Source organism: Schistocerca americana, chromosome 2 (assembly GCF_021461395.2).
Source record: "Schistocerca americana isolate TAMUIC-IGC-003095 chromosome 2, iqSchAmer2.1, whole genome shotgun sequence".
NCBI lineage: Eukaryota > Metazoa > Arthropoda > Insecta > Orthoptera > Acrididae > Schistocerca > Schistocerca americana.
Genome location: NC_060120.1, coordinates 499536458 through 499556540, shown reverse-complemented (window position 1 = coordinate 499556540; position 20083 = coordinate 499536458). Strand labels below are relative to the sequence as shown.

The window sequence follows — 20083 nt, the reverse complement described above, 5'->3', positions numbered from 1 at the left end:
ACTGCGAAAGCAATGCTCATGATTTGTACCTCATTTCTAACAGCAATGCCTTCAATAATTTTGTTTGTAGATTAAATGACATAAATGATTGACTGAACAAACACTGTTTTTTTTCCACAGTTTTATTACTATACAGGTTTCAGGACAAAAAACAGTTTTTTTAGTTAATTTACAATGTTTCATCAAGAACCCACAGTTGATTCCGTTAAAATGATAAATGATTGAATTTTAATCAGAATGGGCAAAAGTTAAGGAAAGGATTGTCCCATTTGTATATGTACTAAACAAGAGGTTTAAATGTTGGGGCTATATACTGCATATTGTGCAAGTTTGTAGTCATAGTACATGAAGTGTTTGCTACAGACAGGCATTTAAAGAACACAGAAACATGTCAGGAGTTACCATCTTTGGTGCAAAACGTGTGAGATAGCACATAGGAAATTATACAAGAAATCATGCTGCAAGGTCAACAGGACCAAGAGTAAATCTTTTAAATTGCAGAGGCAATGTTTCCACATGCAAAACCACCACACAGGACAACCACAAGTATTTAATGATGGTCTACTGAGAGTCAGATTGCTGCTAGTTTGTATGTGGGAAGTCAGAAACCCATTACTACCACTATAGTACAGAGAAAAATGCACTGCATATGGTTCAAAGTCAATGACCAGTTCGTACCACAGTGCTTTCCCACAGCTCACAGTACGAAGCAAGGTAAATGTTGTGGGTTACCGGGAGAAGAAAAAAGTAGACACTGGTGTGTGTGTGTGTGTGTGTGTGTGTGTGTGTGTGTGTGTGTAGGAGGAGAATCAAATATGATTTTACAGTGTAAGAATAAAGTAAAGAGAATAACCATTACACTTTCATTCTGAGGTGTTAAACTGACTTAATTTGAAAATTTGTAATATACACTCACTTCTTTGTACTGATTCATAAAAGTGTAAGCAGTGCATTTGCAAATTTCCATACCAATTGTTCATATTTTAGTGCATTTATGATTTGTAATTCCCGGACTATCTATATAAGTACAACTTAAAATAATTTTGTAAAGTTATCTCGACAGCCAGGTTGTGATATGTTAATCTTCCCATGTCCCTTCTCCTCCAGTAGTCACTAAATAATCTTTATACTCATACCTCACATCTTTGTATGATACTGCAGTGTTATTCTTTTCACCTCATTCAGATGGAAATAATAAATTCAGTTTGCTCTTTTCTTCACTCCATAAACCAGGGTCCAGGTATTGGTTTATGGCACAAACTGCTTAGGTAACTATATTACTTACTATCCCTTTGTAACAATACCCGGGCCGGTGAAACATGTCACTTGACAGCTCACGTGTGGTTGGCTACACAGCAATTGCGAGGTTGCAACAGCTGCCACCACACACGCCCACAACTCCAAAGTACATTTTGCAAATGTAAGCTACAATCAATGTTTATACGTAAGTGCAACAAAGTACGAATGACGACGGAGACTAAGCATTTGATAGTACATTAAACAGGACAATAAAAACACCCGAAGTTAATGACAATATCTATGAAAAGTTGTTCCAAATATAATAATGCAATCTAAGCATACCAAAAACACGCTATCCACACTCATAGAAAGAAATAAAGCAAAACATGCATAGCCTACCTGACTGCAGAGAGAAAAAGAATTAATTCTGTATACACATACACTCAGCAATTTACGATGTCAATGGCACAATTCCATCCAGTTCTCCTTCATTGTCATCGGAATTGGCGCCAAAACTGTTGTCTTCGTCGTCGTCATCATCATCATTATCATTAAGAGAAATCATTAACTGTTCATTTTCATTTATAATGACATCTATAGTCTGTGCTTCTCTTATTAGTTTAGCAACATGGTCTACTTTTTTTCCTCCATGACACAACGTCTACAGTAGCAAGACCTTCACGTAGCCGTCTTTCCACTTCTGTTATATTTTACTAACTTGTTGTTACTTCTAATGTATGCCTTGTCTTCACTCCAAACCAATTCAAATGGATTAAAATGACAGTGATAAGGTGGTAGCCTAATTACCGAGTGACCCTTTTCACTTGCAATTTCATCTAAAATGTATTTAGGTATCACAGGCTTATTTTGTTTCATGAGCGAGTATAACAGCAACTTTGTCATGCTCATGTCTGCAGCAATGTGTCTCGCCTGCTACCACTGCACCACAGTTTCTTTATGGTCACTAGTGGTGGGAGTTTTATCTAAAATCACAGAATGGTATGGTGCATTGTCCATCACAAAAACTATCGGAACACTAAAGTGGAGCAACAAATTTTTAAACCACTGTAGAAACCAAGAATGGTCCATATCCACATGACAGTCCCCCCCCCCCCCCCCCCCCCGATCGAAAAACTAGAAGTCCTTCAGGCACAAAGCTGTTTGATGATCCTGCATGGGCCACAATTAATCGGGATCCTCTTCCTGTTGGTTGATGACCGCTGCTTTTCACAGTATCGTCTGTGCAGCATTTCTCGACTGATTCTCCAGCGTTGACCAAGGTTTCGTCTAACCATATGACTGAGTGTATGTCCTTTCCTACAATTTTGTGTAAGAAAATGGTACGAGCTGCAATGACATGAGCTTTTTCAAGGAACAGTTTCTGTCCATCTAACTTTTTAAAAAGGAAGCCCATCTTTTAATATCATTTTAAGTGACTTTTCCCCCTAAGAAAAGTTCACTTTCTTTTAAAGAAATTAGCAACTTCACTATTGTGGGGTATTCTTTCTTTATATAGTATCCGTATATGTGCTGACAAATTGCATCAGTTTGGAAAGAATCAATACCTGTCGACAGGACGAGGCTGCTTTTTTTTCTTGCCCGGAGTACTTATAAACACAGTTTCTTCCACAGGGGCTTTCTTCCACACTGTTTACTTCACTGTCTTGTAAGTCTTGAAGTAGCACCCCTTTCCTTGTAATTGTTCTTTCACTGAGTCCTAGAGTTTTCGAGGTATGCTCTAAAACTTTACTGACAGGAATCAACGCATACACATCAACAGAAACAAATTCTTTTTCTTGCTCGTAAAACTCACATGTCCTCTGTAGCAATTCCAAAGCCTGACTATTTAATGGCACTCCACGATGCAACGGATTGTCGCTTGGTTAACAACATCATCTGCGGTCATCAGTCCCTTAGAACTACTTAAACTTAACCAACCTAAGGACATCACACACACCCATGCCCAAGGCAGGATTCGAACCTGCGACCGTAGCGGTCATGCGGTTCCAGACTAAAGCACCCAGAACCACTCAACAATGTAGGAAAAGATACACTGCTAATTACTGTAAAGAAGACACATTAAGCTGCAGACAAATACAATTAGAAGATACTTACACAGAGCTTTCACCCACAGCATTCATAAGCAAAAGAGAAACCCATACCATTCACACACAAGCAAGCACACCTCACGCAAACATGACTGCCAACTCCAGCAGCTCAGGAAGATAAATACATATGAACAATGTAGGAAAAGATAGACTGCTGCTTAATTTATGGTAAGTAGCAATCTATCTTTCCCTACATTGTTGATAATCTAACCTGGAGTTTCCAAAGTTTGATACATACATTTGAATTGTTTACGATTTTTCATATACATAAAGAAAAATATTCACAACATGTGCATAAAAGGCAAAACAGTACTATTTTGGCCATTTACTTTGGTCACTATTGAAGAATTCGAGTATGATGAGTACTCTTTTAGGTCCTGTGCAGTTTTCCTTTTGAATGGTCCTGATGGCAGTGATTCATGGCAACATTTTTAAAGCAACAATTGGAAAACTATCTAGTGTTACACACAGGTGACAGTTTGGTATATCAATGATCCTCTTGTTGCTGGTGTCATGATTATGTATGTCTTGCCTCATGGTGAAAACCCGTTGGTTTTCATTTTCACTGAAGAGGCACAAAAACATGTACTGGCTGAATACTGTCATTATTTCTATCTGGGTGAATATAAGCTTGCAGTGCTCCTATCTTTTGCTTGATGCAATGGTATAGACTGCTTTCTTTTGTAGCATTAATAGGTACTGCAATCTGCAAAGTGTCCCCATAACAGTAGTCCATAATTTACGTGGCTACTCTCTGTGTGCTCATTCATTAACAGTTTTCAGTCACTCATGGATCCCAGCAGTTTGACAGCCTCCATGTTATCATGGTATCCAATGCTGTTAAGGCTGGATATCAGATGATGTGTTTTTTATTCATTAATTTTCATTTTATTGTCAAGGTAAACACTCTTTCATGTTTTCAAAGAGCACATTTGTTGCTTGCAGAGCTTATGCAGCAACTCTGCCTTTCGCGAAAAGTGTGGTGTCATCAGCAAATTGTAATTTGTGGTTGTTACAACTGAGATTGTTGATGTAAATAAGGAACACGAGAGGTCCTATGATGGACCCCTGCAGTATGCCATGCTCCAGTTTTTGTTCTTGGGAGATTGCACCCTGAACTGATACTACTAGCTTTCAGTTTTCAAGATAGGATTGAAGAGTAGCCAGAACAACACCTCCAATACTATAACACTTTAATTTACTATGCAATATTTTGTGCGAGACACAGTCAAATGCCTTGCTGAGGTCACAGAATGTCAGTGCCACATTTGCTCTGTCTTCATACCTTTGCCGTATCTTCCTTCAAGTCCATTGCTTATTTCATTATCCTGCTAACAGTGCATACAGTGAGGTGAAAGAGGTACTGAAGTTGGCTGTATGAATCACTTGAAAATATGTTAGTTGAGTAAAAGTGAGAAGTAGCTTACATAAAGCATAAATTGCTGTTAGGTGGAAAAAATAATTCATTTGAATGCCAAAATGGATCACCTACTACAAAGAATCTTGACATTGCTTTCACTCATTCATCAAAAAATGGTTCAAATGGCTCTGAGCACTATGGAACTTAACATCTGAGGTCATCAGTCCCCTAGAACGTAGAACTACTTAAACCTAACTAACCTAGGACATCACACACAACCATGCCCGAGGCAGGATTCGAACCTGCGACCGTAGCAGTCGGATGGTTCCAGACTGAAGCGCCTAGAACTGCTCAGCCACATCGGCCCATTCATCTACTGATTCTGATTTTCTCATTTCAGTATTCTCTACAACGATTGTTCATGCAACATATTTCACAGCAAATTGCAAATCATATTGAAAATTGCTGCACATTTTCAATTTTTCAGTTCTCAATTTAATCTATGGGCATCCTCTAATTCAATTCTCTAAGCAGTCCACACTTCAACCCAGAATTCATTTTCATCAATCTATTTCCTTTTGTTGCAAATAGTTTCAATCTGTACAGCAGCAGCAAATTTCCACTTGCACAAAGTCATGCTACGCATTTTCCAATGGCAACTGTGGAAACTGCCTATCAGACAATATGTGAATAACCCTCACATTGCCCTTCTTAGGAGCAACTCATAAGCCACTCTCAATGGTAAATCTCACTGTCATTGACTACCTTGTGGAGAAGTGCTTAAGAGTCCCTCTTAAGAGCTACTGTCAAGAATTCTCTTGAATGGACATGTGCCTGCATTCATTTGAGATGGAATAAACTCTTAATGGCCAGGGGTGAGGGAAGAACTCTGATAGAATTTGTTGAAAGAACCATTCTGGCACTTTCTGAAAGTTATTTAAGGAGACTACACAAACATGTCAGGAGATTATACTAGATTATACTAGTTTAATATTATTTTGGAAACATCCAAATTGTTTGTACAGTCTTTAATTCCTAATATGATGTGTTTTTAATGTACTTCACTTATATACTCCATTTGTCACTTTCTACTTATCATTTAAGTTCTTAGGTTGTCTCTCTCCTATGATATTTATCATTCTGAATTATACTACTGTCTAAAATTTTACTCACCTATTTTCAGGTTGGTCAATTTTAAGAAACATCCTTTCCACAGTATCCATATCCACATCATAGAATTCCTTCACATTGAAGGTCTCAAAAAAATATTTTACTGGTGTCATACTGTAACAGGCAGCCAAATTTGTTTTTGGATAATAGAGAACAAATGCTAGACACATTTCTTGTTTTGTTGAGAATCCACCCTGCAATCACGAAAATCACATTCACATTATAAAATGAAGCACTGACATTCTGCAGAATGCATTTCTAGAACAAAATCATTATTGTGTGGATCATGTGGAAAAGTAAAGGTATCACTATTCAGTGAGAAACACACACAAACTGCCTGTATATATTAACATTTTACCAGACATGTTACAAGTCAGTAGTTTTACATATACAACCTGTACATGTTTCAAAATTAACTGCAGCTGTTTACTGATCACTTATATCATAACAACCCAACAATACAAATACTTCCAACATACAGAGTAAAATTAACCAGTGACCATGTAGTTGAGCCATTGTGTAGTTGAGTTAAGACTCTATTCATTACTAGTCTTGCGGGCATAGTTCTTCCTTGGAGATAACTAGCAGGGAAAGAGGGAAAGAGAGAGAGAGAGAGAGAGAGAGAGAGAGAGAGAGAGAGAGAGAGAGAGAGAGAGAGATCCATCTGGATGCCATACCTGCTCCACCCCTCACTTCATTAGTCACCTGTGAAGACCCAAGAGCAAGACCTAGCCTACAGACCCAATCAGCACAACTATTCCTGCCACATCACTGCGATGCATTACCCTATCAATCTGCCACCATTGCATAGTGGTAGCGTTTCCACCTACCACACAAGGGGCTAGGATTCTATTCCCGGCAGGGGACTGGGTGTTTTGTGTCCTTCATCATTGTTGACCCTCAAGTCGCCAAAGTGGCATCAACTAAAACGGACTTGCAATACGGCAGCCAAACTCTCCCGCATGGGGCCTCCCGGCCAACAATGCCATATGATCATTTCCATTTCCATTACCATATCAGAGGCAAGGCAACCTGTGAAAGAGTATGTTACATTTCAACTCTGCTTTAATTTCTGCACAGCCTTTTATATGGGAAATACCATCAACCTGCTGTCCACCTGATGAATGGCCACCACCACAGTTCCCCAAAATTAAGTGACTAACTAATGGCAGAACATGCCACTGAGCACAACATGATCAACTTCAATAGCTCTTTCAAAGCCCGTGCCATCTATATCCTATCTCACAATACCACCGTATCTTAATTATGTAGATGGGAACTGTCCTTCCAACATATCCTTTGATAGCACAATCCCCCTGGCCTTAATCTCTGCTACCCCTGTCCCACAATCATCTCTATACTGTGTACACTCCACTCCACAATCTACATTCACACACTGTTCCATCAGTCAACCTCCTCCCCCCCCCCCCCCCACTTCATATCTCTCTCTCTCTCTCTCTCTCTCTCTCTCTCTCTCCCCCCCCCCCCCCCCTCACCACTTCCTCATGTACCACATGCAACTCCCCCGTCTGAGACAGGGCAGCCTCACCAATGCCACATTGCTGTCTCATTCCCTTGCTGTGTCTCTCTCCCCCAGCTGTCAGCCTTCTTTTCCTCCTACTTATTTCTTTCATCCACTCGGCCCAACAAAGCCTGCAGCAGCCGGACAATATAGCTAGCCAGTACAATCTTCCCATACTTTTTTCCATCTAAAGTTTGTTCTGAGGAAGAATATTATCTGAGCACTAGCTGTGATTTCAATCTTGTTTATGTACCTGTTGACTGCTCTACATCTCAACTCTTTGATTAACTATATTCTATTCAGAACTTCCCAGAACCATGTTGCTAAATGTAATCAGCTCCAGTTATCATTCTATTTGTGGTCTCATTCATTAATACACACTGTAGCACATATACACAAGTACATGAAAATTAATGTTTGGAACAAAATGAGTTGTTCAAATTTTCTGTTAGTACCACAATTTGCATGGTTGAAATCTTATACAAGCTACAGAAAGTAGGCTATTTTTACAGATAGGAGTATATATACATTCAAACTGGAGGAACACCAAATGTTAAGTTCCTCAGGTGTCTTATGCTAGGCCACCGAGTGGGGTGGCACAGTGGTTAGCACACTGGACTTGCATTTGGGAGGATGACAGTTCAAACCCATCTCCAGCCATCCTGATATAGGTTTTCTGTGATTTTTCTAAATCATTTCAGGCAATTGCCAGGATGGTTCCTTTGAATGTGTACAGCCAATTTCCTTCCCAATCCCTCCCTTATCTGAGCTTGTGGTCCATCTCTAATGACCTCGTTGTCGACGGGTCATTAAAACACTAATCTCCTCCTCCTCTTATGTTAAGCCACCTGACCTTCATTCACAAAAATTATATACCAAAGATGTGATGGACTGCCAAATCTTCAATACCTCTTGATGACATGTATACTGCAGTGAATAATCTAAAGAATCACTCGAAACATTGGTCTGCATTATTATAAAGCACTGTATCGCAGCAGTCTCGTATGAAATCTTCAAGATTCTACTGTCCCATCAAATCTGAATAAAGCTTCACACTTGCTGAGAAAGCAGAATTCCTTGGTCAATGTCACTGCTTATCATATGAATAATTATGTCATATTCTTTAGAAGTTTCCTACTCATAATTTTTTGACAGACTACACTTTGGTTGCTGATGATTATGAATTTTTTCAAGATGATTCAGTTATCCAGCCAATAAACCTAGAAGCTGACGTAATGTTAAGCTTTTGAAAATCACAAAACAAACGACTTTGTCAGCATCACAAGCCAGAATTTATTTTAAAGCAAGAAATGTTTATCTATAAACCGACGGAGAGAGAAAAGAAAACCCATTACCTTATGCACCACAGCAGTGTGGTCAGAGCTGCCTTGACAAAACCAGCACACATATAAACTTGAAGAATAGTTTAACAGTAAGACAATAACTCCTTAGCTGATTATAACAGAGTAGTGACACAAGGGATAACATAGATGAGAAATTCTAGATTTCTATGAGATACAAGAATATCTGTTAAGATGAAGATGACAATCTGTATGAACAGTGCCTGGTCTACAATAATGTAGACAAGAGGAGATGCAGTACAAAAAAAGAATTTGCATGTTACTGATATAAAAATATTAATATGGATGTATGCCATTAAAAGTTTATCTGTGATCAGTGAAGAACATGTCAAAACAATGGCAACCATCATCAAACTACCAGAAAAAAGGGGGAAGAACTAAAATAGAAGCCTCAAAAATTAAGAGAACAAAGATAGCCAGGCATACATAAATAATTTCTCAACAAGTAATGAGAAATATTAGTCGAAAGAGACAGAAATTATGAAGCACTGGACCATAACAGATATAACATCAAGGCTACATATGGTAAAGAAGTAGAAGAAGAAGAAGAAGAAGAAGAAGATTGATGTGAATAATTTCAATGTGATTCATCATCTTGTCTATGGGCAATATATTACTGCACAAGTAATAAATAATACAGAGTAGTAATCACTAACGTTTACTACAGTGTCACTAATATTTACTAAACATTCTGGCTGGAGCAGCTGGAGATAGCAGTCACGTGCGCATGAGGTATGCTTGCTTGGATGAATTCTCTTTTTTTTCTCAAGAAGGCTTTGGCTGAAAGCTCAACGTGCAACAACAGTCTTACAGTGTACCTCTCTGCAACTCAATGTGTCATCTTTATGATGAGTCTATCCTCATAATATTGTTAATATTTACAATGTAATATATAACAGATCAAAGGAACTGAGGATCGCAGAAAGTGGTTAAGCCTATAGAATGAAAACTGTAATAGTTGTGTGATTTTCCCACTGTGCTTATAATTTCATTTCTTGTAGATATCTAACATGACTATACTTCATAACAGAATTCAATAATGTCAATACAGTCACTACTTTCCTGTGTGTCTAAAAGTAGAACATGGTATTTATGAGATGACACTGTGTGTTGATAATGATATTTTCATTATAGCTGTACTCACATAAGTTGGTTGCTTCCTTTTGGACGTCTGGTACACACATTCAGTGACAAGCTCATCTCCAGGAAGGAATTCAACTTCCTCCTGAAGTCTGCGAGCCTGCTGGTAGTTGAAGTCATAACTATCATCTCTAACAATTGGTTTTAGCTCCTTCTTGTCACGCACATGTCTGAGACGTAAGGCCTTCCCAGCCAAATGAGAGTGCAGGAGTACCGAAACTAGTTTCACACCTGATTGCGGCAGCAGCTGTAACATTTAATAGTGCAAAGTGCTGCTTTTATATACTCCTTTGCTATTGAAGACATTGTTTTTTTTTTTCATTTATTTTCACCTACAAAAGGAAAGAGTAAGCATTCTTATAGGCTATACAGAACAGTCTTTTTCTTTTTTCTTTTTAAGAACAATCAAACTGAAGTTCATGTAAGACCACATGTACAAAGCCACGTGATGAAATATTTCAGAAAGAACTCCAGATACGTGACCTTTTAAATAAACTTCATTTCACTTCTCAAAATCCTTTTCTATCTGTCAGATGCAAAGTAACAGACATGAATGAAGTAAGGGCACTTATGGCTGGTCATGGATCTATGGTGCAAAATTTTTTTATACATTGCCTGACAAAACAAGTGACGCATCCAGAAGATGCAGTCAAACGTAAATATAACCTTATATAACATTCATCATAATTATCAGTAGTGCTATGCTCTCTGACAAGTAGAATGGCCTGCAGAGTGCATACACTGGTAGAATATATGAGGGGTGTGAACAGTGTAAAGTGTTGAGCGATCACCATGAAGGACACAGAGATGCCGCACTGTCATGTGAGACAAGATTATCAGCACCTGACAGAGTTTGAAAGGGGCCTCATTGTGGGTCTCCACTTGACCAGCTGGTCAAATCATGCAATACCATGATTTCTGGGACATTTGGATTTTACAGTGGCTCTACTTTGGACTGCATGGGAAAGCGATGGCAGGCATACTTGTTGTCAAGTTTCTTTCCATATAAACAAAAAGAATCCATGTTCGAAAATATAATTTGGCAGATAAAAAAATCTTCTCGCCTACTGGTGGCAAGAGAAAACAGATATAAAAGATACGGAAATGTGCAAGCTTTTGGAGCTATTGGCTCCTTCTTTTGGCAGAACAAATGAAGGGAAAGGAAGAGGGATGAAGGAAAAAGACTGCACTGGATGGAATAAGAAGGAAGATCTTATTGTTGGTCCCTGCACCAGATGAGATTTGAATAGCTTAGAACTTAAAGGTGGGTGATGGGTTATAACCAAGACAGGCTTACTGGAAAAACAAGTGCAACAGTCAATACGAACACAAAGTTAAGTGCACTAAATGTGATACACATGTGAGGGGGAAGTGGAGAAAAATAGACTGGTTAGCAAATAAAAAAATATATATATAGAAAAATTAAAGTCAACAAAGAAAAGAACAGTTACTGAAAACAAATGTGGGGATCACAGAAATTAATGTAAATTTTGGACAGGTAGGTGGCAAGAACCAAGCAGATGTTGAAATGCCAGTTTCATCCTGCAGAGTTCCGAGAAACTGTAATCAGGACAGAGAATCCAGATGACGTGTGGGATGAAACAGGCACTGAGGTACAATTGTCATGCTGTAGAGCATACTCTGTAACAGGATACTGTGTGTTTACACAACTGCCAGTACACAACATGTGCCAATTTACTGGTGGCTCTCCCTTTGATACTATCTGTTTAGTCAGTTTTTAGGTTTAATGTGAAAGGGGTGTGGAGCTGGCCCTTGTGAGGCTTAGGTAACATCTTGCAAAATGGCATAAGATTTGGAACAGTACAATGTGAAATTTAATCAGGAGAATGTATTTAGACATTCCAAAAATTTCAGCAAGTCTGCCTCGCCAACAGTCCATTTGGCAAAGATGTCATCAATGTATCTAAACCAAACCAGAGGCTGAAGCCTGTTGCATCCCGGGGAAACCCCTCCTAGTGGCCCATGGAAAGGTTGGCACAGGAAGGAGCCGTCCAGGTTCCCATGGGATTACTCCTGATCTGTTTATATGTCTGCCCCTTAAAGGTAGAGTAGCTGTTTATAAGTGAAGTTGATTAAGTTGAGCAGGAAGTATGTCACAGGTTTGGGATCAAGTGGGTGCTGGTTGTGGCAATACTCAGCAACAGATGGACCATTTGAGTGGAATGGTGGTACACAGGGAGCTGGCATCAATGGTGACAAGAAACATGTATGGTGGGAGTGCGATGGGCAGATTTCAGATGATCTAGGTAATGGTTGGTATCTTCAATATTGGAGGGGAGTCTTTGAATTATAGGCAGCAGGTGTCGATCAATCAAGGCAGAGGTCCAGTTAGCAAGTGCCTTCAGCCCCTGGTTTGGTTTGAAAGCATTAATGACACCTTTTCCATATAGACCCATGGTGAAGTTGACCTCTTGAAATTTTTGGAATCTCTAAATACATTACCCAAGTTAAATTTCACCTGGCTCTATTTCAGATCTCATGCCACCTTCCTTGATGTTGACCTAATCCTCACTGAATGTCAGCTAAACATTTCTGTTCACATTAAACCCACAAACAACAGAAATTACATTTTGACAGTTGACATTCTTTCAAATCAAACATTCACTCATTTACAGATTTGACATTCAAGGCAGACTCTTTAGAACAATACACCACCATTCTCACCTCAACCTTCCCTGCACATAAATATCCCATCAGCCGAGTTCAAAAGCATATTTTCCACTCCATCACATCCAATTCTGGCAATGCTGATCCCTCTAAAAAACAATTTAGTACTACACCTCTTGTTATTCAGTACAATCCTAGTCTTTAATGTAATAATTAGCTACTTGCCACAAGGCTTTGACTTCCTAAAATCACGCTTTGAAATTAGGTCCATTCTGTCTGACATTTTGCCCGCCACATTTAGAATAGCTTATCGCCTCCCTCCCCCCCCCCCCCCCCCAAAAAAAAAAATCCAAAAAAGAGAATCTCTTTAATAACCAGTCAGACCCTAGGCTCTTTCTGCACCTATTTTCCTACCCTATGGCTTCCCCCTGTATGCCCCTGCGATCGTTCCCACTGTGATGTGCCTGTGACAACTTCCTACTACCTATATCAGCCCTGTAACTGACAAAACATACCAAAAGGAGAGTCACCTCTGAAATGGCATGCCGTGTACCAGCTGTTCTGTACATACGTTTGTACTTTTCATTGGTAAGATTACCACTAAGTTATCAGTTAGGATGAATGGACATACACAGAGAATGTATGCTTTGTAACACAGTATCCTGTTGCAGAACATGTTCTGCAACAAGACAGTTGTGACCTCAATGCCCGTTCCATCCCACATATCACCTGCATTATCCGTCCTGATACCATTTTTTCAGAACTCTGCAGAGTGGAACTGCTTGGTTTTCATCATCCACCTGGCCCAAATTTACATTAACTTCTGTGGTCTCTGCATTTCTTTTTAGTTACAGCTTCTTTTCTTTGTTCCCTTTTATTCTTCTAGATCTTTTATTTTCTGACATGTCTAATTTTCCCCATCTCCCCCTCACCTGTCTGTCATAAATAATGCACTTATCTTTCTGCTCTTATTGACTTGTGTGTGATGTTTTTTTTCATAATGCTCGTCTTGCATAATACCCTATCTTCCACCTTCAAGTTTTCAAATGTCACCCAGTGCAGCACCTACAATCAGGGTTCTGGACAACTTTCCCATAACTCTACCCATTTCTTAAATGTTGGCAGTCCTTTTCTTTCACCCTTCTTTCTTTCCTTTCGGCCTCTCTCTCAGGTAAGTACATTTTTTATTCAAGCACACATACTAACAAAATGTGTACCTCTCACATTGCACTGAGGCCACCCAGACATCAGCACTGAGAAGGATATTACAAGGGTATGCACATAAGCAAACAGCTGGTGGGATGATGTGGAGTGAAAATGGACAGTGTACCAAATGACACTCCAGGCAGCACTGGCATTCTTCCTCATCTGACTGCAGTAAACACTTTGGGGTGAGGATTGAACATTTATCATTGATTTTCATTTTAGAGTAGGTATGGTTAAGATACTTAACCACTTTGGTGTTCATTATGGTTGGCATAATGCAACCATATGAAATATTATGTTAGAAGTGACAGTGACAGTTTTCTAAGAGCACAAATGTATCTAGGCAGAGTCATAAGTTATACAGTAGCCCATTGTGGTGCTTACAACAGTGCTGTCAGTTACCAGGGTAGGCTACAGCTGAAGAGTGTGTCATGGGACAGCCACAGAGAGCACAATGATGATGCTGTAAAGTATGCTCTGTTCCTCTCAGCATAGAATACATATGCATCCACCATTTTACTGACACACCACTATAATGGTGCATGCTTAAATTATGCTTTTGTCCTAACTTTCAGCTATATGTCTATTTCATTTTACTTTTATAAATTTAGATTCCTACTTCTTTACAATGATGCACTTATAGTTTCTCTAGCATTGTTTTAGCAGTGAAAGATACGAACATAATCTTTCCTTCAAACTTTGTTGAAAGGCTAATTTGTATCAGAGCCTTTCAATTCCGCAGACTCACGATGAAATCCCACTCTGAACATACTTTACATCGACACCAACTTGATATGCTGTAGTTTATTGCCTAAAATTGGCAGCAAAGTTTTCATAGCACCTGCTTGTGTGTTCCGTCATTTCAGAATAGAAGGTCTTTTCTCCCCATTCTATGTAACATTTGCAATTTTCAGCATTTAATTTAACAAAATCTTCACACAAAAAGGCAATGATGTTATTTTTTTCTTTAAAATGTATTGTATGGTATTGTTAGGTTTAAAAACTGAAAGCCTTTTCTACTTTTTTTTAAATATGAAGGGCAACATGTGCCCTCTGAAGCTCAACTCCATCTGTATAATCTTTTCAGTGGTCAATGAATGGAACTTAGAGGAAATAACATTTCACCTCTGTTTCAGAGGAAAAGCCACCTGGAATTTCTAAACTTGTCAGTCATTCTTAAAGGTAATGGCATTATAATCCTACCATGGTTTACTGACAATGAGCATTTATACATTTCTATACCAGATGGGAAAGTTTTCATCAACATGCAAAAGTGTCCATTTTTCTTTGCTGTATTTCAGTTATGATCATACTTATTTCTCTAAAAAAAATTTCTGAAATACAGTAAAACACCTGTTTTACATTTTTGTGCAGTCCAGACTTGAAAAATGCAAAACTGAGGAAAATGCTGAATCGAGGGAAAAGTTAAAACCCCTCAAAATATTAGCAAAAATCCATGTAACTGGCATATATGATGAAAATCGCAATACCCTTCAATACTTTGTATAAGATTTGTCTAAGTGAAGGAAATTAAATGTACAATACAATGTTTATAGAATAATTTGTGGTATGGACTTCATCAGTCTTAAAAAATCATAGATGTGTAACAGCAAGCAAAAGCTCATCAAAAAATTCAAATTGATGTCTGGGTACAAGGCAATAGTGCTGTTTTCCGATATGCCACAACCACAAATTATATGTTCAAAACAAGTATTTTTTAGAGATCATCCTTTGCGCTCACCCAGGAAAAAGCAAAAATTGATGAACATGTTGTATTAAACCAAAAACATCACAGCAGCTAACAGGTTAAACCATAAGCACAACTGCGGACATCATCTTAATGACACACTTTGTCAACATGGCTGTTTTTGTTTCAAGCTTTCCTTACACGCCATACTTAATATGCTCACCAATGCTAAAGTGTTATTTTAGGCTTCATAAGAGAACGAGATGTGAAAAAATGAGTTTACTTTCCCGGATGACATTACAAGCTTATTAGAAGTTGGCTCAGTGAATTTCTGTACACTGTGTAAAACATAAATATGAAAGAAAGCTCAGGCACTACAGTTCTGCTTCATGCCCTCTATCAATGTTGCCAATCTTCACGATTTACAGTGCATGGTGTGTGCGGTGCAAAGTATATACAAGAGTAATGTATGTAGTTGTTGCAACTATATCATGTCAGATTTGAAAATGAAAGGCTTTATTTGAAATGTGCTACTGCAAAACCCTAGTTCTATTTTTGTGTGACATCTCTGTCACAGCACATCATCTGCATGAAAAGTACATTTCCAGCATTTCACAAAATGCTTTCACCTCTACCTCCACTCCCGTCACTGAAGAGCCTCTCTCCCTCTCCACACATCCAGTAGACGAGCTCATTTTACATGCGTTAGAGTGGTTTGCTGGCTTGCTAACAAGTCACCAGCCAATAAGAGTTCACTAGCCGGAAATAGGTGATGTTTCCTTGAGTATCTTTTAGGCTCGATGTTTGAATTTAAAAGGTTGACAATTGATATTGTTGCTGAACATAGTACATTGAAAATACATACAAAAAGATGAGACTGACTTACAAGTGGCACAAGAAAATGTGGTGTCTGGGCCCCTTCATCACATATTGGCTCAGTCTGGAAAACTTCATGTCGACTGTCTTGTTTTTTCCATTACCGCTGCAACCTAGCAGTAGTTTTATCACAACTGCGCAGTGAAGCTAATTGTTGCAAGTTGTGTTGGCAACAACAGTCATGGATCCTCTCTCACACATCCCCTCTCCACAATGGCCTAAAATATTCCCTTAACTCTGCCACCACCCGTGGTGTGAACCATCCGTCTTTTGTGCCACTTATAACTTGTTCAGTCACATCAAATATCAATAGCAAGAAAATGCAACAAAGTCAAGCGAGACATCAAGTAACAACTTAGAATTGACGTAAACCGTACTAGGAAGAAATGTAAAATCAGGGAATTTTTAGCATTGATCTTATTTGGCTCTTTCACAGGGGCTATGAATTTATGGAGTAGAACCGTGAAAAACGTAATATCGCAGAACGTAAAATCGAAGTTCCACTGCATTCTCATACTATACATACAATGTTACTGTTTTTTAGCAGCACAAATGAGTGTTAAGTTAACCAAATCATGTTTACTGTGTTTATACAAGATTATTACTGAGCTCTGAATGAGAATAATTAACTGACATAAATGAAAAGCTAAGGGTTAAACTTTATCATCAGGCATGACAATGATGAACCGCCAGTCAGGTGAGCAATACCAGTTTATTCATTATTTATTTTTTGTGGAATCTCATTGGTTATTATCTTATTCTCCAGATATCATATGTCAAACATCAATGCAAAATGCTTCAAACCTTTCTGGAGGTTCACTGCTGAAAAAGATGAGTTACGGTGGCACCAACATTTTAAACAATTATTCACTGAGGAAAGTCATTTGTTCTTTTAATATCAAATGTCTTGTGAATGGGTATGAACAGAAACAGTGCAATGATATTTTCAAATTGTGAACGGTAAGACAAGAAGCATCTTCTCAAACGAAAATTATGTAGACAGGTGCACATGTGTACTCACCTTGTTGGTGCATGCTCCACTGCAGTAACCAGCTGTTCTATACGCTGGCTGTCCAGGTGGTATAACATGAAGTGGTGTTATTGTAATACCACTTACAAGAATTCCACCATCATAATGGCGTAACTGGTCAGTGTGGAAAACACGAACTCCAGAACTGTCACGACCTGCAATTCAGAACCAGTGATTGCAATTAACTTTGTGGTGTATTTCTTTTTTTCCAAAATGTCAAATTACACATAGAAACAAATAAGAAAAATGTTCAGTCACTGGTCAACCACCACATTAATACTACAAGCCTAATGGCATGTATGCACCTTCAGCACAGTTATAATTATGACACATCTTCGATATGAGACCAAAAGTATATGTTATATGAATGCCCATGGCTAAGCACAAGTTACAAATCCCTTTGTATATGGGGAAGTGCCTATAATCAATGCAAGCAATTAGTAACAATACCAACATAGGCCACAACTTTCGTGCTGTTTCTTGTAACAGTAACAGGTCATTCTAGAAAAAATATTGTGATCATTAGGCTGTAAAGATACTGAACAACCATCTCCTTGTAAGGTAGAGTAGCTTGACCACTAATGGCAAGAGGGAACAGAAAGTGTGAATCATTTCCACTGTCCATGATTCAATCATAATGTTTCTGTGAATATAGTTGATGATGTGTCTAAATCTGTGACAATACATATACAGGCCATTATGTTGCACTGTTACTTTTGCAATAACATGCAATGAATTGCCCATTCTAAAATACTTTGAGCTTTCACAGAACTGTACTCCAGTGTCAGTCTCACCATACATTGCCATCTATTCAGTCTTATAGAGCAGGCATGCCTCCAACATGTGTATTCTTGGATGATGGGTGTGTCCTTTAATGGTCCCACCATCATTTGTGCACTATCAATAGGAATTTCTGAGCATTGGTATTAAATAAATAGCACTTTATCTGGGCACTCTTTTACATCTACTGGTCCAAACCAATACCTCTTTGTCGAAGTCACTTAAATCAGAAAAGGTTTCATCACTCTTTGCACACTGAATAAGCAAATGATTCTGTTCTATCCATAACAACTAGTATTTGCTTCATATCATGTCGCATACCTTTTTATATGACCTGTATGGGTCATCTCACAGGAGGAAGCTAATCACTGTGCCCTTGCTAAAATGCAGTGGCAGCTGCTGTGCAAGAGCACAAGAGCATGTGAACACTCTAACTTCGGACATTTGCAGATTTATTCATTATTTTTCTCTGAATGTTGTTAAATGTAATGTAGATGCAGTAATCTGAAATATAGGGCACTTAAATCTACCATGCTGTGCTGCACTGTTACCCCTCTAGACTACATGAAACTTGGCATCAGGATCGCAAGCACACCTTCAGTTGTGCATGTTTTAAGGCACTTTTGCGCATGCACTACTGGCATAATGTAATTGCCTTATGGGTCAAATATATATGGATTTGATACACTTTGTGCACAGTTTGCAAGACGTATATCCCCGTTTGCTTGGCATAAATGCCACTAGCTGATAGCACATTCCTCAGGGACACCAATTCACTCATTATATCATAAAATTAGATCAGACATCAGTGTACATCATAGATGGAAAAACCAACACCTATTTTGTGGATTTCTGAATGTGTTATAGTATATTTAACTTGTGGATTTTATTATATATTGTTTCTCAACAATGAAAAGGATAAAAACCTTTCTTTGAAATACAATTATGGAGAGTAGGCTCTTCGCACTGGCAATGCTTGCAGTTGAGAGTGAGATTGGAATGATACTAAATACTTCAATCATAGTATGATCGCAACATTTGCACAATTTAAAAATAGGTGAATGGCTTTTCTTTATAAAGTGTTAATCATGCTGCAGTATAGCTTCCTCTATTTAAGGTGTACCTACATTGCAGTGTAACATGTATTAACGTTAACTTTTATGTGGACTACAGGGAAGGACAGAATATTTCATAAGGGGAAATTATGTTATTTTCCTGCCTCAGAAAATGAGACTTGGTGAGAGATAATACTTTAGCAATACAATGTTAATATTTGGCTGATGAGACAGAGTAGCAAAAGCTTCACATTATGTCATTCTTGCCCTAAACTGTACTTTACTGTGCACAAAACAACAAAACTCCACAAAACCAATTCTTTCTTTTGTCAGAGAAGTTACACTATTATTATTATTATTATTATTTTAAGTAGCTGCAGTTGTATAAAATTGTTCAAATCATAACTGTTATACTGCATATGATATTTCACACTTCCATGCCAATTTTAATGTAAAAATTTGTGAACACCAAAAATGTATACTAACGAGCTGCCATGGTCAGAATGTTTGGCAGAAGTACAATTAATGATACATAGAAGAGGGGAATAAACGAGTTCATACCAACAGCAGGACACAATAAGACAAATTCTGCTGAATGATTAAAGAGAGTACTGTTCCAAAAAGGTTATTGCTGCAAAGATTACGTTAAAGTAACTCAGGAATGAAAATGTATTATTACTTTTCCTATCCGTGGCTAACAGCATTTCTAAGAAAATAATTTTCTCCCTTCACCTTTTCTTTTCCTTCACCCTTCTTCCTTCCCCTTCAACCCTTCTGGCAGAAGAAGGAACCACTGGCTCCAAAAACTTACCCATTACAACAGTCTTTTATGTGCGTCTTCTGCCACCACATGGTAAGTAGATTTTTTAATCCATCAAATTAAATAATTTTGTCAATAATTGTTTGTTTCTTTGTTGTACC

General features: G+C 38.3%; 1 protein-coding gene across 1 annotated transcript in view; it reads right to left on the bottom strand.

The window, feature by feature from the left end:
- The window catches only part of LOC124595068 (MOXD1 homolog 1-like), a 166931-nt gene that overhangs the window by 14377 nt on the left and 132471 nt on the right, over positions 1 to 20083 (bottom strand). The window contains exons 7-9 of the mRNA XM_047133649.1: positions 17319 to 17482; positions 9905 to 10147; positions 5881 to 6071 (exon numbers count right to left, since the gene is read on the bottom strand). Coding sequence (XP_046989605.1) covers positions 5881 to 6071; positions 9905 to 10147; positions 17319 to 17482 — 598 coding nt within the window. The remainder of the gene's footprint in view (positions 1 to 5880; positions 6072 to 9904; positions 10148 to 17318; positions 17483 to 20083) is intronic.